At 46.6% G+C, this 27,200-nt stretch overlaps 2 protein-coding genes and 1 non-coding gene across 14 annotated transcripts in view; 2 read left to right on the forward strand and 1 right to left on the reverse strand.

The window, feature by feature from the left end:
- The window catches only part of TSEN2 (tRNA splicing endonuclease subunit 2), a 45,074-nt gene extending 24,530 nt beyond the window's left edge, over positions 1–20,544 (forward strand). For 2 of the 11 annotated variants that reach the window (XM_061197286.1, XM_061197287.1), the window contains exons 8-12: positions 1,908–2,046; positions 8,208–8,244; positions 9,399–9,510; positions 10,554–11,276; positions 11,523–11,562. In XM_061197286.1, the coding sequence (XP_061053269.1) occupies positions 1,908–2,046; positions 8,208–8,244; positions 9,399–9,510; positions 10,554–10,808 (543 nt within the window). In that variant the 3' untranslated portion in view covers positions 10,809–11,276; positions 11,523–11,562. Of the gene's footprint in view, positions 1–1,907; positions 2,047–4,389; positions 5,251–8,207; positions 8,245–9,398; positions 9,511–10,550; positions 11,277–11,522; positions 11,657–11,943; positions 12,292–20,429 lie in introns of those variants that run through there. The other 9 variants (XM_061197290.1, XM_061197288.1, XM_061197289.1 and 6 more) reach the window with 9 other exon arrangements.
- TRNAA-UGC (transfer RNA alanine (anticodon UGC)) lies at positions 14,822–14,894 on the forward strand. The gene has a single exon. It is a non-coding gene; the product is annotated as a tRNA-Ala (tRNA).
- MKRN2OS (MKRN2 opposite strand) lies at positions 19,374–25,223 on the reverse strand. 2 transcript variants are annotated; one of them, XM_061197298.1, is made up of 4 exons: positions 24,920–25,223; positions 21,693–21,742; positions 20,531–20,693; positions 19,374–19,734 (listed from the first exon to the last, which is right to left on the reverse strand). In XM_061197298.1, the coding sequence occupies exons 1-4, from the start codon at positions 25,216–25,218 to the stop codon at positions 19,494–19,496; spliced, it is 753 nt and encodes a 250-aa protein (XP_061053281.1). In that variant the 5' UTR covers positions 25,219–25,223; the 3' UTR covers positions 19,374–19,493. The 2 variants fall into 2 exon arrangements, with proteins under 2 accessions (XP_061053281.1, XP_061053282.1); XM_061197299.1 differs by lacking the exon at positions 21,693–21,742 and having other exon boundaries at positions 24,920–24,977.
- Between the last annotated feature and the right edge of the window lie 1,977 nt (positions 25,224–27,200).

Below are 27,200 nucleotides of genomic sequence, written 5' to 3' on the forward strand. Positions count from 1 at the left end.
GCTTTGACCCTTTCAGACTGAATTTCATTCCCAGAGACTAGGAGGAGAGCAGTATCTTATATAATCAGGAAATCTGTCAGAGCGGTACCAAAAATTAACAGCAAAAATAGAAACTACCCATGTTTAGCACCTGCTTCGGTAAAGGCTGTGAGTTAGGAGCTTTATATGCAGTAATTCTAGTCCTCACTTGGCCCGTAAAGACTTTTATAGACGAGGTACCCGAGGCTCAGGAAACAAGTAACTCACCCAGGGTCACACAGCTGGTCTGGTTAAAATTAGTATTTGAACCTCTGTCCGGACAGCTCCAAAGCCCATGATTTTGTGCTGTATCCTGCTGCCCTTAGCAGAACGTTAATCCCAATGCTTGCCTCCTGGTAGAGGAATTGGGGGGTGGAAGGCGAGACTTCACCGTACACTTTTGTACTTCTTGAATTTTGGACCATGTGAATACAATACCCATTCAGAATAATTCACGTGAAATTAAAATTAAGATGAAAAAGGTAAGCAGAACATTAGAACAGAGAAAATACATTTTATTTCTGTTGTTGGGGGTACGTATTTTGTCATTCATCCGCTGCTAACTGTGTAAGTCCCCTTCATGAGTATTCCAGTGGTTTGGAAACGGGTGTCTGGCTGACGGGTGACCCATTGTCTTGGAGGGGGGCCATCCTTAGCCCACCCCACCTCCTCCCCTGGGCCTTCACTGACATTTGTCGGGGCATTCCAGCTGCTCTGTAGAACCCTCAGCCTCTGAAACTCGGTGGGCTGTCCAAGCCGGAAGTTCAGCCTTCTCCACAAGACTGTTGCTTGTTTTGGAGGGGGGGTGGATTTCAAGACCACACACATATGGAGTTTCCACCTTAGGAACAACTGTTGTTTTTTTTTTTTTTTTAAAAAGGAGGAAAGAAAAAACAAAAAATCCTAACTGTAGCTCATATTTATGGTGTTAAAATCTCAGGCTGAGACAAACTGAGCAAGTCTCATTGAGTGACTGATCCGTAAACCAACTGAAGGACTGGTCCGTTTTACTCAGCGCTGAAATGAAGCGGAAAACCTTCCAAGCTTACCTGGTCTTTCCTGTTGTGTTTTTGTGTTGACACATCAGAATGTTCTCTGAACCGTTCTCAGTGTCTTCAAGTCTGACCTTAGAAACAAAATTCCCTTTGAAGCAGTTGGATTGCTAACTTGTGCCTTGAGATTAATTTTCTAGTTTCAAAGACTAAATGGAACATCTTTTTATAAAAACTTTTACAGAATTATTTTTGGCTTTTCTGAACGTGGCCTGACATACCGCAGCTACCCATTAGGGTCTGTGCATGCTGGAACATGCGCCCTCTGGCTTTGGTGGACACCCGGCCCGCCCCCATTCCTCTGCCTGGACTGTTCTCCCGCCAGCAGCCCCTCCGCTGCCCTCCCCCGCTTCGCTTGGCTGCTTCCAGTCTTCAGGGTTGCTGTCTCAAGGGGGCCTCTCACAGGTCCTCTGGGGCAGTGCTGTCCAGTAGAAATATGATGGGAGCCTCAGATGGGAGCCACATGCATAGTTTTAAATTTTCTGGTAGACACATTAAAAAGGTTTTTTTTAACAGCTGAAATTGATTTACATTATTTACATAGTATATTTAACCCAACATATTTTAAATTGCTGGGATAATTTATATTCTTTTTTTCATACTCAGTTTTGAAATTCAGTGTTTTTTTTACACTGGCAGCACATCTAAGTTCAGAGGAGTGGCTGGCTGCGGCCACACTGGACAGCGCGGGTCTGGATCTTGTGGTTAAACCCTTCGTCATGGGCACCGTGTTTGTTTATCTTCAGCTCACACTTAGTATAGATGTTGTTGATTCACCGCCTGGTTAATGGGTGGATACATACGTCATAATGCTTTGTTTTCCCCCAACAACTGTAGGAGGCTTTGACGATTGTGAAGCTCTGGAACACCTTCCGCGTAGTTCAGCCCACGTTCCGGACTACGTACATGGCGTACCATCACTTCCGAAGCAAGGGCTGGGTGCCCAAAGCGGGACTTAAGTACGGAACAGACTTGCGTAAGTGATTCTTGGCTTGGCAGGTGTGAGAACCAGGGTTCACATCAGATCCTGGGGTGAAAATCGAATCGGTTATATGTGCTGTTGCTGTTTTTTCCTGAGGTGATAGATGTCCTCCTGCCTTAGATAAGAATGTTTGGATCGGGGTGGAGGGTATGTTTTCCTCTCTTCCGTTCTGAGATCTTAGAAGAGAGTCCACAGCCCCTACCCCCGCCTCTCATTAGTGTGTGATCGTGTGATGTAGGGCAGTCCCTTATCTTCTGGGGTAGTGTCATCTGGCAGATTGTGTGCAATACCATTAATAATCATTGTATAACTGTGGTGATAATCACAGCTGTCATTTATTGAGCCCTTATTGTGTGCCAAGCATTGTAGGAGACGTTTGACGTGCGTGACCTCGTTGAATCCTAATAGCAGTTCTACGAGATCAGTGCTCACCGTCCTCATTTTTCTGATGGGGAGACTGAAGTTGTGAGAGAAAGGGTCATTTGCCCCTAAAAGTTGCCAGGGTCAGTAACTCATAGTCCTGGGCTTTGAATGCTGGAGCCCAGGCTCTTGGAAACTTCTACACAGCACTGCCTCCCTCATCTTTATTTAAAGGAGCGGGTAGGGACCTGGTGAGCACCTCATTCACCAGATAATTGCTCAGGGTCTTGTGTGAGCCAGATCTTCTTAGGTGTCAGGAACACAGAGGTGCACAAGACAGACAAAACTGCCCGGATGGAGCTGCTCACGTGCTGGGGCGGGGCGGGGGTGGGGAACAAACAAGCAAACACATAAATACGTACTGTAATTTCAGGGTACTAAGAAAAATAAAGCAGAGTAAAGGAACAGAGAGTAAACAGGAAGTTAAGGTGGTTAGGAAAGGACTCTCTGAAAAGATGTGCCCCAAACGACGACAGAAATGTGACTACAGTGAGGGAACAGGTCATTTGACAGTCTGGAGAAGAACACCCGAGGCACAAAGGAGCAGCCAGTGCAAAGGCCCCGAGGCAGGACTCAGGAGCAGCACAAGGACAGTGCGTCTAGAGCTTAGAGGTTCCAGGGGGAGAGTGACGTGAGGTGATGTCTGGGAGTTAGGCTGGGGACGATCACGTGGGGCCGGGCAAAGACTCGGGGTGTTATTCTGGTTATTGGAAGTCTTGGGAGATTTTGAGCAAAGGAGTGACTTATATTCAATAACTTGATTTAGTGGGACCTTTGTGTGCTTTCTTACTGATAGATGTCGGGGGGGCGGGGGGCGGGGGACGGGGATGGAAGCAGAGAGAGTAGTTAGGGAAGCTGACCTGACCAGCCCTGCGGACAGAATGATCAGGCTTAGCTCGAGATTAGTTCGCCAGGTTTCCAGATAATTGCGTGGCCCACAGGTCACAGCGTTTCAATAAGTGGCGTAGCTGTTGCACTGCCGTCACTGGCTCCCTGCCCTGCTCTCCTTTTCCTGCCCCGTGAGAAGAGCCGCTCCATGTGAGCGCTTGGCAGGCCAGTGTGCTCACCGAATGGGCGAAACCTGAGCAGAACTTTCCAGTCGACCAGACCGCAGTGATGCGCTCTGAGGAGGTAGGGGTAATGCAAAGGACTCTTCGGGCTCACACCGGTTCCATGTCTTACTACCTGTGTGACCTCAGGGAGGTCACTTCACCTCTCTGAGCTTCCGTTCACTCATCATGTAACATGGATAACAACATCTTTATAAGACAGCATCTTCTTTATAAAAAATAAAACGTTGCCGGGGGACGGGACCTTTCTTGAGTGCCTTGTAAGCATACCTTATTGCATGTGTTTTCAGTACTCGAGCCGTATTTGTGGATGGTGAGTAGAGAAAACTTTCCTCATTTAAAAATAAACTGCCTTATAAGGCTGGATGAAAGGACAGACAGATGGACAGACTTTTAAAAAGAAAAGAAATACATCAGCTGTTGTTTCCCAACTCCCCAAGGGCTTTGCCCCAGGAGGGGTGTATCGTGCACTTGGAGCTGCTTGTGTGATTAGCGTGAGACCAGGTTTCTGGCCCAGCAGTGCCATGAAGGGTGTCTTCACATTTCCTGCTTTAGAGAGAATTCAGGAGCTGCGCTAGCCTGGGGTGAGAGGAGCAGCTTCCTAAACTTGACCTCTTCTCCAGGCACGGCTACATGGTGCTGCTGGTCTCTTAACAGTATCATTTTAATTTTGAAGGCCAGTGACGTGATCACACATACCCTAGAACTGCCGACACAGGCTACACCCAGGATGTGCTCCCTTAACAGTTGTTTCTGCTCACAGAGGTAATGACTCATGACAAAGGGCCGTTAGGAAATTCACATCTTATCAGGGAAACTCTTCCCTTGACTAAGTCTTGTCAATCAGATTTCATTCCAGGAGCTGCACTTGGAACCGGTGATAAGATCTCAAATCAGGCACAGCTGCCGGGCCAGTTGACCTTGATTGCCCAGTGCTGAAAACCAGGCCAGAAATCACTTGGGAGCCTTTCCATACATCCCCCCGACCCCAGAAGCTCCCGTGGCTGCTGGCTCGTATGGTGACCAGGTGCCAAAAGCACCAGGTGCCTTGGTGCTTTTCTTCTCCCGTCTTATTTCATCTTCATGCTCCGTGAGGCGTGTGGCGCTCACCTCCTTCAGTAGCTGAGGAAATTGAGGTTTCAAAGGGTCAGGGGAGTTGCCGAGGGTCCCACAGCTGGTAAGTACAGAGATTAGAGCTGTTTGGGTCCCAGCTCTGTGTACTTCCCACCACACCTGACTAACATTGCCAGCCAGAAAACCGAAAACCAACTCCAGGCTTCTGTTTTTGTCTTACGCACGCAGTTACTGGTTGATTTAACTTGACTTAACCCGAAGTTCTAGTTACTCCTGAGCCTCCTTCCCACCCATTCCAATTTTGGGTTCACATGGACTAAGTTTGATCATGTGATTCCCCAGCTCCCTGCAAATTAGAAGTTGCAAAACAGGTAGAAGGAGGGGAGCCATTAGAAGCCAGCAGAGTTACGGGATGTCCAGAGCATAAGAACCATCACTGGTTGTGGCATCGGCCCAGAGCTGGTGGCTGGCTCTGCCCCCGGGGAGAGGCACTGGGGCCTCGTGCTCCTCACAGAGCGGGTAGGTGCACCGTCCTCCCATTCGTATCTTCAGTTCTTTCCCAAGCCACCCTCCTGGCTTATTCTTCTAATCAGACTTTAAATGTTTTTGTTAACATTTTCCACATTTGCACACATAATCCATATTAAATCATAAGTGTTTTTGCATGCAACTCCTGAGAATATTCTCCTCCATAATTGTGGCATCATATAATACCTAAGAGAAATCAGAATTATTCATTGATATTATTAATCAGAATAATTAACAATTCATTATTGATTACTCATTAATATTTGTTAATTAATTACTCGGTAATATAATATCATCAAAAATATCCAGTCCGTATTTCAGTTTTCCCACTTGTACCCGCAATGTCTTTTGTGGCTGTTTTATTTTTGATGTTTTTGACAGGCTCCACTCAAGATTCATGTATCACATTGAGTGCATTTACCACTTTTAGTTTCCTAGGGAGGCCATGAGAAATGACCACAAACTGGGAGACATAAAGGAGCAGAAGGTCTAGAGGCCAGAAGTCTGAAACCACGGCATTGGCGGGGCCGTGCTCCCTCCGTTCCTTCCCTCTTCCAGCTTCTGGTGGCGCCAGCTGTTGCTTGGCTGTGGCTGCATCCCTCCAATCTCTGCAAAGATCCTTTTTCCAAACAAGGTCACATTCACAGGTCCCAGGAATTGGGACGTGGACATATCTTTTGGGGGCCACCATTCAACCACTGCAGTCTCTTCAGTCTTTTTTAATCTAAAAGAGTCCCTCCACCTGTTTGTTTTCTGTGACGTTGACTTTTTTTGAAGAGTCCCGTAGGGTGTCCCACAGTCTAGGTATGTCTGACCACTTCCTCGTGGTTAGATTCGGGCTTGCCGTTTTTTTGCAAGCACAGGTGATGTGTGTCCTCACCGGGCCACGTCCAGGGGTGCCTGATGTCAGGTTGTCCTGCTGGTGATGCCGTTCGTTTGCTAGGGCAGCCATTGTCGGGTGTCTGCACTTTTCCTTTTGTAGTTCACAAGCGATTTGTAGGGTGACACTGAGTATCTGGTTCCCTAGTAGTTACAGTGGTTGCCCGAATTGATTACTGCACTGATCACTGTGTTCTGACTCTGTCATTCCTTCCGCACGTCACGTCTGGTGTTAGTGTAAGAAAGCACGTTTCCTCTCTTCTCCCTCTTCATTCAGACTTTATTTTTAAATACCCACTATTTCTTGGACTTCTGAAGTTTTCATCTTTCTACTTGGGAGGCATTTTTGTAAAACTATTTCATTTTTCCCTCTGAATACACTGTTACCATCGTAATTGCTATTATCACGGGTAACTTTTCGAGCACCTCCACCTGCATTATTACCCCCATTTTCCATAAGGAGATTGAAGCACGAGTGTCATCATATGGTCTTGGCACTGCTGAGCCTTGAATTGGGGTCTCACTGATGCCATGTTTATGCTTTTAACCCCTAAGCTGCACCTCCATCGTAGTCAGGCATCTGAATGGCCCGAGTTGGGGGTCGGAGCTGCTTTCAAGCTGTGTCACTTTCCAGATGCATCTTAGGTGAAGGATGTGTAACTGATCATAGATAATAGCATATGAGGGCTAGAAAAGATTTTCATTTCCCCTCATGTCTTCATTTTATGATTTTGGAGACTGAGGCTCAGGGAAGTTAATAATGCGTTTAAAGCCACACAATCAGGAGTGGCAGAGATCAGGCCAAAACGGAGCCCCGAATTCAGTCTCATCCTAGTACAGGGTCTCCTTCCACTGCACCACATCCCCAGAAATTGAGAAATGGGTGTTTAGATATTTACTTAAATGTGGGCCCTTACACACTGAATTTGAGCTGACTTGCCAAATACTTTAAATACAATTTAAATAGGAAATATGTTCATAAGAAAGAAAGGTGACCATGGAAAATATATGTGAAGGGTTACTGTATCATCCATTGGATCCTAAACTGGTTCTGACCTCGTGGTGCGTGAGCTAAAGAGAAACGTGATTAAATACCGGGTTTATGCCCAAAAGGAAAAGTTCTGCCAGTTCCTCAAAGGAAACAAAGCTTTTCTGCCTTGGTTTTTGCACAAGCTCACGGATATAATTGTTTGTTAGTTAAGGTAATCCCTGCGGCTGTAGTTACATATAAACTCCAGATTTCATGGGCTTAATTAACACTAGAAGTTAATTCTGTTCATGTGAAATCCAAAGCCAGTGTCTGAGTGGTGGGTGCACCAACTCCCACAGGGACTGCAGGGGCCCGGCTTATTCTCGTGGTCCCACGAGCTTCACTCGGCCTCACAAAGGAACAAGCACAGGCTCGGTGCCTGGGAGGGTTTTCTGGGCCAATCTGGAAGTGCCCCGTGACACACAGCCACTCCTTGTGCTTGGGAGGCTGATACGGGGTCTCTCACGTGCCTGGAGAGAGAGCAAACAGGTTTGGTGGGCAGATCTCCGCACCCTGCCACAGGCTGTGCGCCCCCGAGGGCTCCCCTGCACTTCCGCGGTCCACGGCAGACCCCGGCCCGGGCTCCTCACCGGCCAGCCGCTCTGACCTCCACAGACGGAATGAGGTGGGTAGGCGGGTCTCCGAGTGGCGTGTGTGCTTATGTGACTTTTTCCCCACTTGACTTTGAATTTCCTAAAAGTAGGCATGAGTCTCATTCATCTTTAGCACCAGCACCTATCCCGTACCGGCCAGAGGAGCTCAGACCCCGAGTAACGATTCAAAAGATTTGAAATGAATACCTGAATGTTGGTCCGCATTATACCAACTTGACATGCTTGACATGATTTCAGACTCTCTGGAGAGTGTAAGATAAGAGACAGGACAAAAATTGCTTATACTTGGATTTGGAATTCATTTGTGGGGTGCTGGTGGGATGAGGGTATTAGGGTCTTGGCAATAGATTTGCTTTGCTAATTTTTGTTCCAGGGGAAAAAATAGTTTGGGTTTTAAAAATAGACCACAGGGTGTATTGCAGGTTACCCACATACAGAGCACTGGGTGTTTGTGTGCCTTTGGAGAAGAAAATACTTTATAAGTATAAAATGAGATTTTGATTTCAAGTGGTTATACGTTTTCTTTCTTTTTCTTTGCAGTGTTGTATCGAAAAGGCCCTCCATTTTACCACGCAAGGTTTGGAGTGATTTTTTTTTTTTTTATTGGAGTATAGTTGATTTACAGTGTTGTGTTAGTTTCTGCTGTACAGCGAAGTGATTCAGTTACACATACACATGTATTCATTCTTTTTTAGTTTCTTTTCTCATTTTGGTTATCATAGAATATTGAGTAGAGTTCCCTGTGCTATACAGTGGAGTTCCCTTGTTGATTATCTATCTTGTACATATTAGTGTGTGTGTGTTCATCCCAAGCTCATGATTTATTGGAATGATTTGTAAATAAGTTAATGGCGTAAAGTGACAGGAAATTTCTGAGCCCCAATTTAATTTTCAGAGGCACACAAATAATTAGAGTCCTCCGGAATAATTAAATTCCTCCTGGCTTAATAGGAATAGATACTATATGTCTGTCCCTTATAAGTTAAAGTTGTTACACTATCTATAAAATAATAAATAGGTCAGGATAATTTATGTTTTAGCATTAAACATTGAGTTAATCTATGTAGTTACTACTATATAGTAATTATTCATCTTCATATCAGTGAGTATTATTATCTAAACAGTTGAGTGAATTCATGGCTTTCATGTTGGGAGAAATATTTCTGTTCCTTTCCTGTAAGTGCTGAATAAGGCTTATAGTTTGTAATGTAAAGTGTGAGTTTTTCATTAATATTTTTCCCAGTAGTAGTCTAGGGGAATTCAGGATCAGATGCTGTGTGTTTATTTTCTGTATTTTCGTTCTTGGTAGGACAAACAATGTTCTTTTTATTTTATTTTATTTTAATATTTATTTATTTATTTTTGTTTTGGCTGCATCGAGTCTTAGTTGCGGCATGCGGGATCCTCCTCTGCGATGCACGGTCTCCTCGTTGTGGGGCTCGGGCTTCTCTCTAGTTGTGGTGCTTGGGCTCCAGAGCATGTGGGCTCTGTAGTTGTGGCACACGGGCTCTCTAGTTGTGGCCTGCATGCTCAGTAGTTGCAGCACGCGGGCTTATTTGCCCCGCGGCATGTGGGATGTTAGTTCCCCGACCAGGGATCGAACCCACGTCCCCTGCGTTGGAAGGTGGATTCTTAACCACTGGACCACCAGGGAAGTCCCAAGCAATGTTCTTTTTAAATGGGTTGACTTAATGTTTCTTATTTTTAAAACACCCTTGCCTTGTTTTCCAGTTACTCTGTCATCATCGAGCTGGTGGATGACCGTTTTGAGGGCTCTCCTCGCAGACCTCTCAGCTGGCGGTCCCTGGCTGCCTTGAGCAGAGTTTCAGTCAGTGTCTCCAAGGTAACACCGCATCAGCTTTGGGGTTCACGTGTCATTTAAATGGTTGGATTTTTCGTCTTAATTGTGGTAGAAGCATAAAAGTCATGTGTAGGGACTGCAGAGCGTTTATGTGCATGAAGCTCTGGAAGCTGGTCCTCCTCTCCGTCTTTCCCCCCACGAGCTGGTGCACAGCTCCAGGGACTGAGCGCCGAGGTTTCCCATGGTGATGGGTGTCAGTGGGCATTGCCTTCCTTCTCTGGGGCAAGCCCAACCAGCACGTGCTCAGAATCCACTCCCACTCATTCAAAGACGACTCAAAAAACATTGACATGTTTGTTTTCATAGGTAGCAGGTCTCTCAAAGAGAGAGAGGAAGGGAATTAATATTTATCGCTAAACACCTTATGTCTTTTCTCACTGCCCTGTTATTATCCTCATCCGAAGGGTGAGGAGTCAGAGTCAGAGATGTTGGGTGACAAATCCAAGATCACACAGCTCACGTGCAGAACTGGGATTCCAACCCAGAGCCACGTGACTGCCCGCTTGTGTTCTCCCATATCCCACTGCCGTCAAGTTAGGAGGGACATTTCATCTCATACCAGGACTACAAAGAACGAAAGTTTTGTGTGTTCTCTGTTACTCAGTAATTCTCTGAGTTCTCCTTCCCACAGCTGCTGGAGGCGTGCAGGGCGGTGAGGCCGGAAGGGCCAACAGGGGCCAGATGGCAGCTGCCTGGGTGCAGGCTACGTTGCTTAGGCTTTATCCTGTGAAAGTAACTTTGTCCTAGAGAAATAGGGGTCTAAACTGTTTCCAGTACTGAATATTTTAAATGCTGTGTTTATAATCAGCATATGTGCTCTGTTTGCATTCTCCTGCCATGTCAACGATGAGTGAACGGCAGGTCTTTGGTCTAGAGTGGGGCCCGGTTACGTTCCCGGGAGGAAACGGACATGCTTTGTGAGTTTCGAGTAGCACACACTGAGAGGGGGTGGAGACGGCCGCGTTTCCTGCCCAGATTTGTATTTGTTTTGTGGGATACGGAGTTTGTTTTTCATGTCTCAGTAGGAATTTATGCTGTGCTATTTGATTAAACCCTCCGCCATGACTGACAAAGAAATGGAGTCACCAGAATGTATGAAACAAATTAAAGTTCAGGTAGGTGAACTCGGAGACAAATTCATGTCGTCACAAAGGCTCTGCGCAGCGTATTGCGTCCCTTGGAACCTGTGGTCCCGAGACAGGACAGGAAAAGCATCTCGCCTCGGCGACGAGAGCCCTCTCAGGTCCTTCCCCTCTGAGCCCAGCCTCGCTCCCCCTTAACCCTGTGGTCCTTTGTCCTGTGATGTCCTCTGGTTTCTGCCCCTGGCACTCAGCTGAAACCGCCCTCGCAGCCGGCCGGGAGCAGCCCAGACCTCTCCCGGGTCTCGGCCCCTGAAACGACAAGGGTCGCTGTTGTCTCGCCGCCTCCTTGAACATCTTGTCTGGCTGCTGGGGGCCTGTGTTGGGCTGAGGCTCCCGCATCTTCCTGGCGGGATTTTCTCCGCCGGGACTGCCGATCCGCCATCCAGTTGCCCATCCCGCAGCAGGCCGGCCATTGGTCTCCAGGGCCCAAGCGCCTCGTCCCCCGTTTGTCCTGCTCACACCCACTGGGTTAGCTCTCCATAAAATGCCAGTCCAGACCCACGTCTCCCTTCCCCGTGCTGACCCAGACACATCGGCACCGTCACAGAGCTGGTTTTGTGTTGAACACTGGGTTCGCACCAGCGCTCCTGTTCCTGAAATGTGCTGGTAGGAAACCACAGCAAGGGTGGCTCTTAAAATCTTGGGGTGATTACTGTAGATGCTGTTTCCACATAAGGTTTGCTGCATTCACATTTCTCCAAATGTTTAGTGACAAGGAATGGGGAGCAGGTATCATCCTTGTACAGACGGCTCGCTACAAAATGTCTCTGCGATGCTGTATGCCTAGCGTGTTCGTGTTCGTTCATCTCTGTTTTTGAAATTCAGTCGCCTTTGTATTTTGATTGGTTGCAGGAGGTGATTCTAAGCCGTTGGGTTTCTTCGCGGGAGAGGAGTGATCAAGACGAGCTTTAACAACTCAGCCTCAGCGTTCTGATTTCACCAGCAAATGTTACTGAGTCTCCTGTATAAGCCAAGTTCAGGGCGAGGTAAAGAGTCCCTTTATTGTAATTGCCCATTAATGTTAAAGTTTTAAAGGGCATGGCACTCCCAGCACCGGAAAGTGTTAGCGTGTTAAAAGTTAAAATTACACAGGGAAGAAGAGCCCTGTGCGGGGACTGCAGGTTCTGTCCTTGGATCGGTCACTCACTGACCCTGGGCCTCTCACCTCGGGGCCTCGTCCTTTCTGCGAGGGCACTGGACTAGGCCAGTCCCAAGAGGACTCTCCCAGCAACAGGCAACTTCTGTTACTCTCTGATTTTACCTGAAATGGTAGTTTCTCTCCAGGCGGCTGTGCAGTTTTCCGGGCACCTCTGTGCACCTGCCTCTCTCATTACCCACGTCCAGTCTGTCCTGGAAGAGGGGCCTCTGTCCACAGGTGTCCAGCTCTCCAGGAACTTCAGCCGATTTCGCAAACATGGGAAATTCCATTTACTGTCTACCAAGGATTTCTGTATCATAGGAAGCATTTTAAAACAAGTGACCTCATTATTTAATTCTCAAGTGAACTCATTGGTGGGCACGTTGTGTAGAGTACACAACAATATTGTACAGGATTAGATAAGAATTGTATCTTGCTTCACTGAACTCGTTATAAAATAAAAATATGTGGTGAAAAAATGAATGGAGATATATAGTGAATGCAATTAATATTTGGTAAAACAGTAAACAAAGCCCTTTTTAAATTGTTTAGATGACAATGAAGAGTTGCCTGAGGGGCAGCGGGGGGGGCGGGGGGGATGGGTGGAGGGGACGGTGAACAATGTCTGAGATCCACCCAGCGCCCAGATTCACATCACTGGCGGGCAGGCTTCTCCTTGACACCAAGTACCCCAGAAGCGGACGGCTAAGAACCATCTTGGGAAGCTGTGAGATGAAAAAACCAAAATGGGCCTCTGTTTGCATTCCCTTGACCTTGGGCTTAGAGCTCCTGATGACTGAAGATTCTGCTTGAGGTTGAGTGTTTAAGGGGCTGCTTCTGTTCTCCTCACGATCCTGCTCTGGCAGCCAGACCGTTACTTCGGCGTTATCTACGTCTTAAAGATTTGGCGTCCAGGTGATGGAGCTCCTCTTCCTTCCCTGTTTCAGACCAGTAAAGCTATCAGTTTGAAAGAGCCTGTGGCAACCTTTTTGCTCTTCATTAGTGACGAGAATAGTTGGTCAGCATTTTTACTGTCCGCCTTGCTTACTCCAGGCTCCTTACACAGCAGAAGACTTGGCTTTGAATCATCACTTTATCAAAACCTTGAAAGTCAGCAAAAAATTTCAAGAGCCGTTTCTTTCCTATTTCATTCATCATTTGTGATGACACTCCTTTCCAAGCCTAATCAGTGCATCGAATGCCTTTATGGTAAAAACTCTGCCATGAATCCTTCATCAAAGTTCAGTCATCCTATCAGCTCTCCAGGTACTGTATCATCAGCTGATATGCTTTGAAGGTTGTGGTGACTCCTTGGAATAAAGGCTATATTAAAGGTGTGTGAAAGCGGAAAGACCACAGTTATTATCTGTAACTGAAAGCTCTAGAAGGATGCCTAGAAGCATCGTCTTCTGTCAAAGAAGCCTTGTGTGTAAGATTCTCCTGTGTCATATGTATGGATTGAACACCGTGTAGCAGGCCATGCGCTTTGTTTTCAAAAAAAAAAAAAGCTCAGGTTCATCAAGATTGGAAATTTGCTCTGCAATACAGCCACCTTCGGGAATTTCAGGGGTTCACTGGGGGAGCTGCTGCAGCCTTACATGCAGCTGCAGTCAGGCTTACATAAATCTCCCAGACCTTCCAGGCTTGCTTTAAAACCGAAGTCCATCACCAAATCCTTGTTCCCCATCACTTTTCTAACTCTCCACCTGTACCAGCATGTGCTCAGTGGCATCACGCTGACTGGCTGTGCATCCTCCGTACACGAATCTCACTAGCTTGATAAAAATAGCTCCCATGCTCCAGAAGACTGCGAGACTTTGTGGAACCCACGCGTTTCACAAGTTGTGCTTTGTCACCCACCCAATGCAAAAACCATACACAGGAAAGGGACGCACGTACTTGGCCAAGGTTATATCTTTTATATGATCACCCTTCTCAATATAGTGTCGCTCCAGCTTTTTTTCCTAACATAGGGAATTTCCTCGGCCTCTGAAACTCACCTGCTTTCTTCATGGACTCCTCCACTTCCAGAGGAGACAGTTTCACCTAATAAAGTGGGGGAAATGGGGTGATAACACACGACACATCTAAACAGCATAAGCTCCCGGCAGTCAGCTAAGACAGCAGCATGTGCTGCGTCCTCTGTTCGGTTCAGACACTCAGAACTTGAGTGATTTTGCTGCAGGCTCTTACATATTCGTCATTTTTCACTTGGATAGCCAATATGGGCTAATGTTTTTTGCAAACCATTACAGCCAATATTTGGATAGTGAGAGTTGAGATGGGGCAGATACCTTTGTGTTCTTGTTTATCCCGTAGCAGCCTCTGAGTTCAGGGGGTGGGACGCTCCACAGGAGGAATAGGGAGGCTCAGAGGTGTGGCCTCCGTGTGCCACCACCAGGATGTCCACGCGGGGGACTTGATCCAAGAGCCCTCGGTACCTCTGTGAGATCACCACAGCTGAAGTGACACCAGCCCAGAAAAATCATGTGAAGTCAACAGAACAGCCCTGCTAGGGCTCATCCAGTGGAGGTTAGAGGGGAAGGCCACCCACCACTCCAGGCAGGGCCTGGGGTGTGCTGGCAACGCTGGGCAGTGGTCCCCACCTCAAGGTTGGGGTACAGCCTGGGGCGCCTGTCACCAGGAACGTGCTGGTCCATGTGACTTGGCACACAGTGTCAGGGGTTCACAGATTCCATGACGACCCTCTGTGGATCCAAGGTCAGGAACCTCGGTGCAGAGTGTGGTTCTTAGCTCGTAGTTTCCCCAGAGAGAATTTTATTGAAGTCAGTGTAGTGGAATAAGCCTTCTAGAAAGGAAACATTGAGATCTCAGCTCTGTCTCTCGTGGTTATGTGACCTTGGACGATTTACTTGCCCTTATGAGCGCCCTTTACTTGCCCTTTACTTGCCCTTACTTGCCTTTCTTATCTCTAAAATGGGCCGATGATACTGTTTATGACTCTCACCTCAATAAAAGAAAGTAAAAATAATAATATAATGTTAGTGGGAATTCCCTGGCAGTCCAGTGGTTAGGACTCGGCACTTGCACTGCCGTGGGCCTGGGTTCAACCCCTTGTCAGGGAACTAAGATCCTCCAAGCCACACGGCACCACCAAAAAAATAATAATGTTCCCCCAGCAGGTTGCTGGAGGATGCAGTGGGCTGGTCCTTACAAGGGGCTTTAAGCACAGAGCCTGGCCCGTAACACCCTTCAGCTCTGCAGCTGTGAGGGTTCATCTGGGGGAAGGAGGAAGCACCATGTCCTTACAGCCACAATGCACACTGCCTGTGACAGCTGCTGCTTACACGGGTGATTATCGTAGGTTGATTCTCCTGCCTTCAGTTGTAGAGGCTGACCTTTTCTGACCTCAGCCCCAAACTATAAGGGGAAATGGTGATATCTGTGCCTTCACTGTTCTAAAATTCCCTCATAAAGAGATTCAGTTCTATAAAATAATAAGTTTATATGTAACACTTGGCAGGGATTAAACCAACATGAATGGGACATAGTTTTAGGTAGGTTTACCAGGCTGGACCTGGTTAGGTTTCCCAGCGTTTTTGAGCATAGTATACAGACCTGAAAGTTTATTGTTACTTATTGATAAAGTTTTTATTTTGTCTTAATTATTTTACTTTTATTGAAGCATTTTCATTTTCTTTTTTAAAAAAAAAAAAAAAGTTGCTCTTTACTTGAATGTGGTTTTTAGTGTTCCCCTGTGGGGAAAGTACTTAGGCTAAAAAGAAATTAAATGTCTCTCCTCCCCATCACGTACCTCCCGTTTATGATTTTTCCAACCGAATTGAATTTTTAAAAACCTGAGTACAGGGACTTCCCTGGTGGCGCAGTGGTCAAGAATCCACCTGCCAATGCAGGGGACACGGGTTTGAGCCCTGGTCCCGGAAGATCCCACATGCCGTGGAGCAGCTAAGTCCGTGCGCCACAACTACTGAGCCTGCGCTCTAGAGCCTGTGAGCCACAACTACTGAGCCTGCGCTCTAGAGCCCGTGAGCCACAACTACTGAGCCTGTGCGCCACAGTTACTGAAGCCCGCGCGCCTAGAGCCCGTGCACCACAAGAGAAGCCAATGCAATGAGAAGCCCGCGCACCACAATGAAGAGTAGCCCTCGCTCGCCGCATCTAGAGAAAGCCCGTGTGCAGCAACGAAGACCCAATGCAGCCAAAAATAAATAAATGAAAGAAAGAAATTTATTAAAAAAAAAAAACCTGATTACACACTCGAATAATTATCCCATGAATGTTAACTTCCTTAAGACTGTAACTGAGGCCCATTTCTAAAATGGATTGAGAGAGATTTAAATCCATGAGTTTATCTTAAATCTTTGGTTTTTTATATATAAGCTGAAAATTTTTAGTCTTTTTACCATTTTGTGAAATATACGGATGCCTCAGTTAAGAATACATGATATGGAAAAGCAAATTTGTGAAGTTGTTAAAACTAAGGCAGTACTTGTTATTTCAAAGTAATTCGCTATCATTTCTTTTAAGTGAAAGTTTTTTAGCATTTAAAAATTTTTGGAATCTTTCCATATTCAGAAGCAGTATTTCAAAGGTAGATATTCTTCTTCCTAACGTTTAGATGGCACATTCTGATAGAGTGGAAAGAGTGGAATCAGAAAAACCTGGGTCCAAGAGTCCAGGTCTACACTAGGAAAACAGTGGTGACCCTGGGAACATTGCTTAATCCCTCTGAACCTCAGTTTCCTCACCTGTGAAGTGGGGATAATTACTAGCTCCTGAGTTTGTTTTGCAGACTAAATGAGATGGTATATGAAAGGATCTGGCACATTATAGGTGTGCTTTTTTTCCCTTTCAGATGAACCAAAAGTGTGATCATTGACATAATTATTTCCTCTAGGAAGTAAAAAGCCTATTTTATGCCCTGGTAGGTAAGACAGTGGAGGAGAAGGAGGTGACAGAAAAAGTTCGAGGTAAAGTAGTGAAGACAGCTCTGGGGATGGGGGAGGGGTACCGTGGTAAGCACTTCCTGCACGAAGGGAGCGAGGTGCAGCCATTGTGGGTGGCTTCTTGTTTTTTTAATATTGTTTATTGGGTTTTCCTGGTTATAAGAGTAATCCATGCACGCTGTGGAGGCTTTGGAAAAATGCCTTCATGTGGGTTAGTTTAGTCTTGCGAATCACTGACTCTGAGGCAGTCTGTGGCCTTGCTGTGAACGGGAGCCCAGCCGTCCATCATCCCAGGAGCACTGATGGAGACAGATGTGTGCCCAGGGCTGCGCTCACCGCTGACGTGAGGGAGTGCGCTTGGGCTGCCGGGTGGACCTCTGAGACTTCATCTGGGGTTGGAGTTGGTGCCAGTGCTGAGGATTCTCAGCTCACATTTCTGCAGAACTGAGCCATGTCGCCCATCTGTTTGTGGTATTCTGATGCCCCATTTTCTTTACTGGGGTAAAACCTGTAGGCTGGTACTGTGGTTTTGTGAGCAGGGCATTTGTAGCCTGCTGAAGTGAAAGAAGAAATACGAGGCCGCCCGCTACCAAAGGCACCCCCAGGGTGTAGAGCAGCCCCGAAAATAGGGAGTGGGGATTGTTAAAGCTTTGTTTGAAAATCAAGGTCATGCAGCACTTAGAGAAAGTAGCATGAAATTAGCATTTCTAATATTAACAATTCTTTCTTTTTTTTTTTTTGACTGCAGTGGGTCTTCGTTGCTGCGCGCGGTCTTTCCCTGGTTGCGGCGAGCAGGGGCTACTCCTTGTTGTGGTGCACGGGGTTCTCACTGTGGTGGCTTCTCTTGTTGCAGAGCACAGGCTCTAGGCGCACAGGCTTCAGTAGTTGTGGCACGCAGGCTCAGTAGTTGTGGCTTGCGGGCTCTAGAGCGCAGGCTCTGTAGTTGTGGCACACGGGCTTCGTTGCTCTGTGGCATGTGGGATCTTCCCGGACCAGGGCTCGAACCCATGTCCCCTGCATTTGGCAGGCGGATTGTTAACCACTGTGTCACCAGGGAAGTCCCAACAATTCTTATTTTAATTGTTTTATGACATGTTTCTTATCTCCTGTTCATATTTGAATGCTGATGAAAGCAGAATGCTTATCTTCTCTGATGATGGCAAATTGCTGACCCAGTTGCCGTACACCCTGCGTGCCACTGGTCGCTTTCGGGTTGCTGTGTGCTGGAGGTAACTGCACAGGCTTTGCAGTCAAACCTGGTCTGAACCCTGGTTTTGCCACTGGGTGCCTTTGGGCAAGTCCGTTTCCCTTGTCATCTGTAAAATGGTCATGATGTCAGTACCTACCTCACAGGATGGTCTTAGAGATTAAAAGGGAAGAGTAAGAAGTGTTTACTCTGGTGTGGAGTCTTTTACGAATACGTGTTAATTGCAGCTGTTATGATTACTAATAATAGGGTAAAGAACTGGACCAGGGAAGCAGAGTCCTAAGACAGGGCGTAAAGAGAATGGGGCAAATCGGGATATCCCCCAAACCCCATGCTCCTTTCATCTTTACCCGCTGAAGTCTTTATGATTCCTTGAACACACAGAGTAGCAGGCAGGTTGTTTAAGGTGGTCTCATTTTCTAGGTAGGAAGTTTTGTATTTCTTAAAGAACAGTCCTAAAACTTAACAAATGCAAATGTTGAGCCGCCTGCATTTTTTCCCACTGAAGTCGCTAGTGTGGAGCACTGACCAATGCCTCTTCGGAAACAAGCTTGAAGGATCTGTAGCAAGTTTTCCGAATATCTTTATTACTAAGTAACTATTGCTACCTTGAAGATGGGTTTGGTTTTTGGAAATTAGACATCATTCGGTGCCCACGCTGAGGAATAAGATTAGGTGGATAGTATATCACATTTGGTCAAAAACAAAGAGTTCTGGAAGCAGTTTCCAAAGAGGAATCCCGAAACGTTTTGCTCACTGGCTATTTAAAGTCTGATTATTTGGGTGTAAAGATTCTAATGTGCTTGTTAACAATCCTTGTGGTTACTCATCTCAGTCGTCCCCGTCCTCCTCCTGAAGGTATTAGAGAAAGAAGACGGACTTTCATCGTGTCCTTTCTGAATTCTGCACCTAGAGTGGGCAGAGGAGGTGATTCGCTGTGGTAACTCCAACACCCCAACTCCCCACCTCAGGCCTGGGAAGCAGGTTGATTGAGGAATTGCCAATCCTGTTTGTGCGAGTAGACACAGAAAGGCTGACTCAGGAGGAGTGCATGGTTCCCGGCTCAGATTCTGAGACCTTTTTTCTTTTTTCTTTTTTTTTAACTATTATTGATTGTCAAAAGGTTACCATGTGCTTTTTATATAAAAACAATGAGGTGAAGGCAGTCATTACTTCATAAACTGTAAGGGTCTCTTCCTACAAATCCCCAATTTCTGGATTCACATTGAAAGGTGAATTTGTTCCCTAATTAATTTATAGGAAGAGTTCTCATTGCTCTGTGAATAAAAGATGCTGCCACTTTACGCTGTAACATGGACCCCAAACTACTGTGAAAAGAATTTTAGTTGTGGTGCCTACAATTTTGAAAACCCAGGGCAATTTTTATTAATTTCGTAAATTCTTACACTGCAGTAAGCTGAAATATGCGTAAAGGGAAGCCATAACTCTTTTTTATTAACCACAGTTTAAGACGCGTAGAGGCCCAGTAGCTGTTCCAGGCAGGAACCCCCAGACATCACTGCCTGTCTGCTCTCAGGCGCGATGCGCGCTCAGCACGAACCGCTTCCCGGACCTGGGCTTGTCTGGGGACCAGGGGGGTCGATGACGTAGAAGCCGTGCTCTTCTATCATGCGGTAGAGCGTGATGTACTTGGAAGCCTTCCTCGTCCTCGGGATCACGAACTTCTCCGTGAACTCGTCCCGGTCCAGCCGCTCCTCGCCCTCTGTGGCCAGGACGCAGTTAATGAACTTGAGGGCGTAGCTGTAGCAGTTGTGGTGGTCTTCTTCGTACCTTACAGAGCAAGGACGTCGAGAAGACAAGGCTTAGCCCTGAGCTGCCCAAGGCCTTTCATAATTTTAATCTCGCTGCAAGCTGGGCCCCCATGTGTGCTGGCCCCCTTGATGACAAAGTGTCCAGAGGTGTAGTTCTGAGGGACACTTGGCATCTGGGGCTACTTCTGCTTGCAGCTTAAGTACAGATAGGACTCACCGAGATGTCCAGAGTGGTGACTCAAGTTGCATATAAGCCCCAATTTGGGGAACTTAATTTCACTGAAATTCTAGATTCTAGAAGTGGAATTCCATGTCTGAGTTGTATGATATCCTACAGTGTCTAAACTCATTTCAAGGGAAGCATCAGAACAATTTAAGTCCACAAGTATGCTATATATCAGTGATAAGGGGACAAGGAATCGATAAATTAATTTCAAAATTGCTGAAACTTAAAAAGGGGGGAGCTTTAGATAGGTTTACATTTTGAACCTCATTTAAAATTGTTTTGTTTTAAGGGAATATAATACTGTGGGTTTTGCTGTACATATTATTAAATGTCGAGTGTGTAAAAGAGTCAAATAAGTACAGTAACTAGAGTACTAAGTTCTGGTTCTTTCAGCTCTTAAGAGTGCTGTGGTTCTATTGGGGAAGTGTGTGCTAGCTCACCTCTGCAGAAACCCCAAGTAATTCAGCCCCTGCTTAATTCTGTTACAGACGCTACTATCTCAGTACAGGCTCAACATGAAAGTCAGTGCAGCTTAGCGTCCTCTGTGAGCTGTGATCGCGCCTGGTGGTGAGTGAGGGCGCTGTCCTACCTGTGAGGCAGCCAGGCCCCCGTGGTGGAGAAGTCTTCCAGGTACTGGTCCCACTGGTCCCTCAGTCCGAACATGCCGGGCTGCAGGAGCGGGACGCTCACACTCTGCTCCCAGCCCGCTTCGTCTCGCTGGACACCGTGCACCGCGTAATTATACACGACTCCTGCCGCCAAAACCAAAATCACACAGAGGCGTCAGGGGAAGCGCACCCCGGTGAACGTGACAGCAGCCACCTGGTAACTGCACACAACAGGAGCCCAGACGGCACTTCCCGATTGCCGTCCGAGAGCTCTCGAACCCCCTCCTCCAGGGAGCCTCTGCCTCCTTGCTCTCAGCACCCGAGGTTATCCCAGAGAAATGAGACAGTAATAGGTGCTGGGGTGATCATCTCCAAATATTTTTGTTGAAGTTCTCTGTCTACAAAGGCGTCCGTCTCATTTCCTTAAATCAGCAGTACATGTCTCCTGACAAAGACTGGTGCAGAGTTGACTGCTCTGCCGGTCACTGAGTTCAAAACCCAGTCCTAGGTTTCTGTTCACTATGTCAGTTCTCCTGCCTCAAGGGAGCAGCAAGGGCTGTAATCAGACTTCACCTGTGGGGCCTGATCACAGCCGCAAGTGGCTGGCCTCGCTCACCATTCCCAGGCCTGCACCCTCCTGCTGGCGGCACTCCCCAGGCCTTTTCCTGCACACTGTGCCCTCCAAGCTAAATCTGGCCACAGGAAACATTTTATTTAAATGTGCTGCGTTTCTGATTTTTTAAAGCAAACTTTCGCAGGCCCTACCGCACGTTCAGGTGCTGTGTCCCCCCAGTTTATCCCTGGTGTTCCTGCCTGGCCCCTGGAGACCCCGGAGTAGGAGGACCCAGTGGCAGTGGGCTGAGTATAGCATTGGGAGCAGAGGGTCTGCTTCTAACACAAGATGAGGTCTTGGACAGCTCAACCTCTCTGCACGTCTGTTTCTTCCTGTCTTAAAAACTAACAAAAAACATACAGGTTTGCAATGTTTTTAATGTTTTCTCAGCTCTTGGCTGAGAAAACATTAAAGAGCTTTCAGATACTTAGTATTGTTAGTAATGTTGCCACAATACTTTTTCTCTAGAGATGCTGCTCTCTTCTAACCAGGTATTGGGGGAACTTTTTAAGCTATGAAAGTGCACTTACCTTTTGTGTTGGTTATCCCCACGTGAAGATCAGACCTTCCGTCATACTCCCTAGAAGAAACAAGAGCGTTTTTGCCCTCTCATTTGCACACAGTAGGCGTGTAGAATTGGTATTTAAAGTGGGAGGGGAACAGTGGGCCTCCCCTCTTGGCCGGTGCCAGAACGCGGCACCAGAGGCCAGGTTAGTGGAAAGGCCAAGAGTACATGGGAGGTAGAAAACAGTGCCCTGCACCCCCTCTGGATTTTCTTGGCCCCCGCAGTCCTAAAGGTGAGTGTGCTGGAAGGCCAGCCCTGCTGGAGCGTAAAGTCAGCATGATGCCTGGCTCTGCGGCAGAGGGGCCCACTCGGCTGTCAGCTGTTGAGGAAGCTCCTGATTCTTTCCTCCTCAAGTGTGAGAGGGCAGCCTGTTCCTCAGGCCAGCGTGGGTGAGAGGGTCCTGAAAGCACCTCAGTGGACTTCTACCTTTGAAACTAATATGGTCTTGAAGCCTGTGGCCACACTCACTTTTCCTGGACAGCCCTTCTTTCCTGAAATTATTCTTCCCCTGAGACTGTGCATTAGATGTATAACTCCAGGTAATTTAACCTCTATGTATGATCCCAGGCCATCACTTACTTGCCCTGAGACTTTCTCACCCGTAAGATGGAAATAGCATAAGCCTCCTAGCAAGCTGGTTGTAAGAATAAAATGCCTATTGAGTGCTACCATGTAGAGGTGTCAAATAAGTCAGGTAATTTTTAAATGACGAAGCTCCTTTGTCGGGCCACAGTTCTGAATGTTTGGTTCCTCGTTAAAGCAAGCAGTCCCGGGGTTTACAATGGCCAAGGACACAAATGGCTGCCCCACCTCTTCAGAGCAATCCCCCCCGGCCGTCTTGTTGTAGCCACTGTGAGTTTTCTGAGACCCTGTGGGTTCAGAGGTTGAGAATGAAGCTGGGAAAAACAGTAAGTCTTGGGTGGCCGATCACGGTGCTGGACCTGGATGTGTGCCATCCCAAGATCACTCCCTGCATGTACAGCCTCTCTGTTTCCTGCCTAAATCCCAGGCGTTCCCTCTCACTCCCGCTCTCCTTCAGTTATTTCTCAATCATGTAACATGTCAACTACGGGCCTGTCATTTGAAGTGAAGGGCTAGTGACACAACGGGAAATGAGGTCCCTGCCTCACAGGGTTTGCTTGCTTCCAGAGAAGACTTTTTTAGTTTAACAAGTTTTTTTTTTTTTTTTTTTAAACAAGTTTTTAATAGATTGAGAAGTGTTACAGAAGCATGTGATGGGGCAGGGCCAGGGCCACCCCTATCCCATATGATGGTTTTGTACAGATTAAGAAAAGGTGCCCCTTCTTCCTGCGGATGCAGCTCTGCCCAGGGTGCTGCCCAGGGTGAGTGGAATGCAGGCTGAATTTCAGTACCCGCCACTGCCTTGGCCGGGTGCCTTTGTGCAGTCCACAAGCTGCAAAACCCTATGTGGCAGCCCTGAGGGATCCTCCTCTAGTGAGATCAGAGCCTCCGTGATTCCTTTGAGTCACTGCTGGTTCTCTTATGAAGTAGATGAAATTCTCTCAAGCTGAGTTGTGGGAGTTGGTCCTGAGGGTTTAGAAACAGGATGAGAGGGAAAAAAATAGTCTGGAACTTGGCCTTCGAGGGACTGGCGGGCAGGGGGCTACTTGGGTTCTGCGGATCATGGCCTGAGTTCCTGAGGGGGATGGGATGATGCCTGAGCACACGATGCATTTCAGCACCACCACCTCCTTTCTGCTGCCGCCGAGGGAGGCCAGGCCTGCTCGTGTCACCACCACGTCACAGAAGAGATGAATGCTTTTCAGGGGCTAGCCTGAAAGCCTATCGCGTGTTGTGGCATTTCTGGAGAGCAGGGCTGCAGCTTGTTCACTATGACATCCCTAGCATTTCCCACACAGAGCTGCTCAGTGAGGACCTGTTGAATGAACCAGCGTTACAGGAAATGAATTCTGAATTTTCACCTCTGTTCAAAAGCTTTCGGAATCCAACCAGTTACTAACTCCAAGTTAGCGTGCATGAGGGGCCTTATAAAACAGTTGGGGCTTCATGATTCTAGTTAGGGTAGAAATGAAGGTTCTGCCAGTCACGTTCTGAGCTGAGTATGAAAATATCGGAAAAGGAAGGAGCATGTTGGTTCATCGTCGTGCCTGGCACCCGGGCCAGCTTTATAGGCCTTTTCGCTGACACAGCTCTGCAAGGTCAGCGGGTCCTCGTTTTACAGGTGAGGAAACAGAGACTCGGAGAGGGTCCTGGAGCTGGTCTGAATCAGGGTAGGAATGGGGGGCTTCTTGGCGTACAACCTGCACGGTCCCCTCTGCATCCCGCTGCCTCCCCGAGGAAGGGTCAGGAGTGCATTCTGTTCTGCCCCTAGTGTTTGACCGATGCCTTGTACGCGCGTCGGTTCGTTTCATCCCCATAGGGACGGGAAGGAAATTGATTAAGGAAGTTAGTGAGCAGGGAAGTAGTCAACTCCAATTTTCTCATCCCAAACCAGCACTAGAGGGCATGAGGGACTCAGGAGGGTATGTTTCAAGGAGGCAGGAAGGTCTGGGCATCAGACCACGATGGAGTGCACGACACACTTCCCAAAGCTCGCACCATTACTCATCACTGTTCTCTTGAAACCTGGCTTGTGCAGGGCCAGTTCCAATTCCACCTGTAAACTCAGGACTCTAAGAAGGCACCATCCTTTCTTTTGATTTCTGAAATATTTCTTAAAGTCAGGTGACATCTACCATTGAAACAGACCAGCTCTAGTCTCAATTTCATGCACCTCCATGCAAAATAGTCTGTACATGGCCATTCTTCAGGCTCTGTGCAGGGTACCTGCGTGTCACGAATGTTACAAACTAACTCGAAGTAAAGGTATTATTTTGATGAGATTAGCTGCTGGGCCATTTTCCCAGTTAACCTCTTAGCACAAAATCTATGGGTAAAAAAAATCTCCAGGCTATCGATTCCTCTCTCTTAAAATCGTATAAGCAGGTTTGACCTTCGTGTATTCTTGCACTTATCATTCCAGGAAAGTATGCACCCTTCTATTCTTATGAAACAGAAAGGCCTACGTTTTAGGATTTAACACCAGAACGCTGAAAAGATTATCCACCAAATCTCACACTGTATATAGCACATTAGAAAAAGAAAGTTTAAGTGACTAAAACAGAGAAGGAAAACTTTGCACAATCCAATGCAACACATAAAACACTGTACCTAAGAAACGTCCCTTGAGTTGGTCTGAGGAGGAATGAACACTCTTCTTGATGCCCATCGGTAAACGGATTAGGGATGCTGACAGGTGCTTCCTCCAGCTTCCTGGAGCCCACGTCCTGCCGGCAGAGGGGGCAGCATGGCGGCACGCTGAAGCTGTAGATGTACTTCTGACAGTGGTTGAATTTGATGATAGGCTTCCCAGCCTCTGGGCGCTGCATGGTTTTCTCCTCCTGGGCAAGGAGGGGCTTGATCCCCGGGACTTCCTTTTCCTCATTACATGGCCAGCAAATGCCCTCCATCCGAGTAACCTGGTAACAGTGATGTCATTCTGACTGGTGGCTTCGGAAGCCAAAACAGCTAGGGTTAACCTGTAACCAGGCCTCCCCATAAACAGGTGTCTTAAAGAGCCAGCTTCATTTGTGCTCACAACGTTTCTTTGTAGCCTTTGCACATTTTCCTCCAAAGCCCTACCTATCTGTGAAACCTTCCTCAGCTTCCCCCAGCGTTCCGTTGTGCTGGCAGCGCTGTATTTGTTTCCACCAGCGCTGTTATTTAATTTGTCTGTGAGCTTCTTGGAGTTAGTGACCCACATTTACTTTTGGTCTTCTAGAATAGGTTATATCGTTTGGGTTTTGGATAAATAAATGGAATCCTTACTTTGAGGCTGTTTTTCTTTTGATATTTTATATTGTAGAAGGACTCTTGCTCATAAAAAATTAACAGCACAGGGATAGGGATAGTGGTTACCCAAGGTGGTGGGTGCTGACTGGAAGAGGGCATGAGGGGGGTCTGGGGTTGTGCTGATTCATTATCTAGGTGTTGATTATATGAGAATATTCAGTTTGTGAAAATACATCAAGCTGTACATTTTACTATATGCACTTTATGATTCTTCAGTTTTAAAATAATTTTAAGCAGCTGCATGAGGATATGTGGAAAGAAAGGTAATGCCCCCATTTCTCATAGCATTTTTCCACCCACCATATTGTACTCCCGGGAGAAAACTGCAAGGTAAAATAAGTGAATATTTCCACATACTTTCTTCAAACCCCAATGTTGTTTTACTGTATACTGTTTTGAAATTTGTGGTTTTCTCTCATCTTGGAAACTTTTTCACACTATCAGTTGTATAGGTCCAGCTCAGCCTTGCAGATGCCTGCAGAGGAATCCAAAGTTTGGTGGCAGCACACTTTACTTAGCCAATCGCCTCCTGATGCCTGTGGTTCCAGAGAAAAGCGATCGTAGAGGGAAGACCCACAGAGAAGGTGTCATGGCAGGTAAAGGCGCTTCAGAAAAGTGTTTCCTAATGTGCATTTAAATAAGCTACAGTATGCTGAAGTGCAGAAAAGCACATATTCAGTGTAATAATATGGAATGATGATCAGACTCACAGCAATATAAAAGACCTTAGAAATCATTTCAACCAACCTTCTCTTGTTACAGTGAAGGCAGACAGGTTATAGCTAGACGCCCAGCTCAGGTGACAAGGATCTGAGATTGTTCATTATTAATATAAACCACCGCTACTGTTCGATTGTTTGTGTGACCCAAGTTACTTTCAACTGAGAATATATTCATCTTCATGACACCAATACCAAGAGGTATTTTTAGTCCTATGAAAAGAAACGGAGGAACCATGCCTTAATAAGCATTTTTAATACACTAGCATTCTTTTTTTAAAATCGTTTCTTGATCTGTTCAGTGAACAGAGCAGGGTAAAAAAGGTACACACACACATGCATACATGCATACACATAAAGATTAAATGCTGTTTCCAATTCAAGTTCAGGACTAGTGTTTTTACTTTATCTCTTCTATATTACATTTGTATCTCTTTTCCTCCACACTGAAAACCTTGGTCTCAAGGATACAGGGGATGCTTTATCCCACTTTACACAATCTCAGAGTAGCAATAGTAATACCACTACCTCTAATTACGATTAGAGGTTTTTTTAAATTTTTGCACATACTCTCCCCGTCTTCCTCTCATGTATTTAAATGGTTGTCCTATTCATTGTCAGAGCATCTGCCATTGTAAACAATAACCTCTCCCCTCTAGCCCTCGCTAAGGCTTGGTTTTACACACAAATATCTTTTCATGCTCACTATTAGTCCTTTCCTCACTCTCTATTAATTATGAAGTTCATTCCTAGAAGATTCCTTAGGAAGGGCTCATAGGAAGAATAGTCTCAGTTCTTTTTTTTTTTTAATAAATTTATTTATTTATTTTTGGCTGTGTTGGGTCTTTGTTGCTGCGGCAAGCGGGGGCTACTCTTCGTTG

The sequence above is a fragment of the Eubalaena glacialis genome, chromosome 7 (genome assembly GCF_028564815.1).
Source record: "Eubalaena glacialis isolate mEubGla1 chromosome 7, mEubGla1.1.hap2.+ XY, whole genome shotgun sequence".
In the NCBI taxonomy this organism is placed as follows: Eukaryota; Metazoa; Chordata; class Mammalia; order Artiodactyla; family Balaenidae; genus Eubalaena; species Eubalaena glacialis.

Coding starts and splice junctions, on each gene's coding strand:
- MKRN2OS (XM_061197298.1), bottom strand. CDS start 25,218: ATGGAGGGCATTTGCTGGCCATGTAATGAGGAAAAGGAAGTCCCGGGG. Junction 21,743..24,919: donor ACTCAAGGGACGTTTCTTAG/GTACAGTGTTTT, acceptor TGTTTCTTCTAG/GGAGTATGACGGAAGGTCTG. Junction 19,735..20,530: donor GGGGCCTGGCTGCCTCACAG/GTAGGACAGCGC, acceptor TTGCTCTGTAAG/GTACGAAGAAGACCACCACA.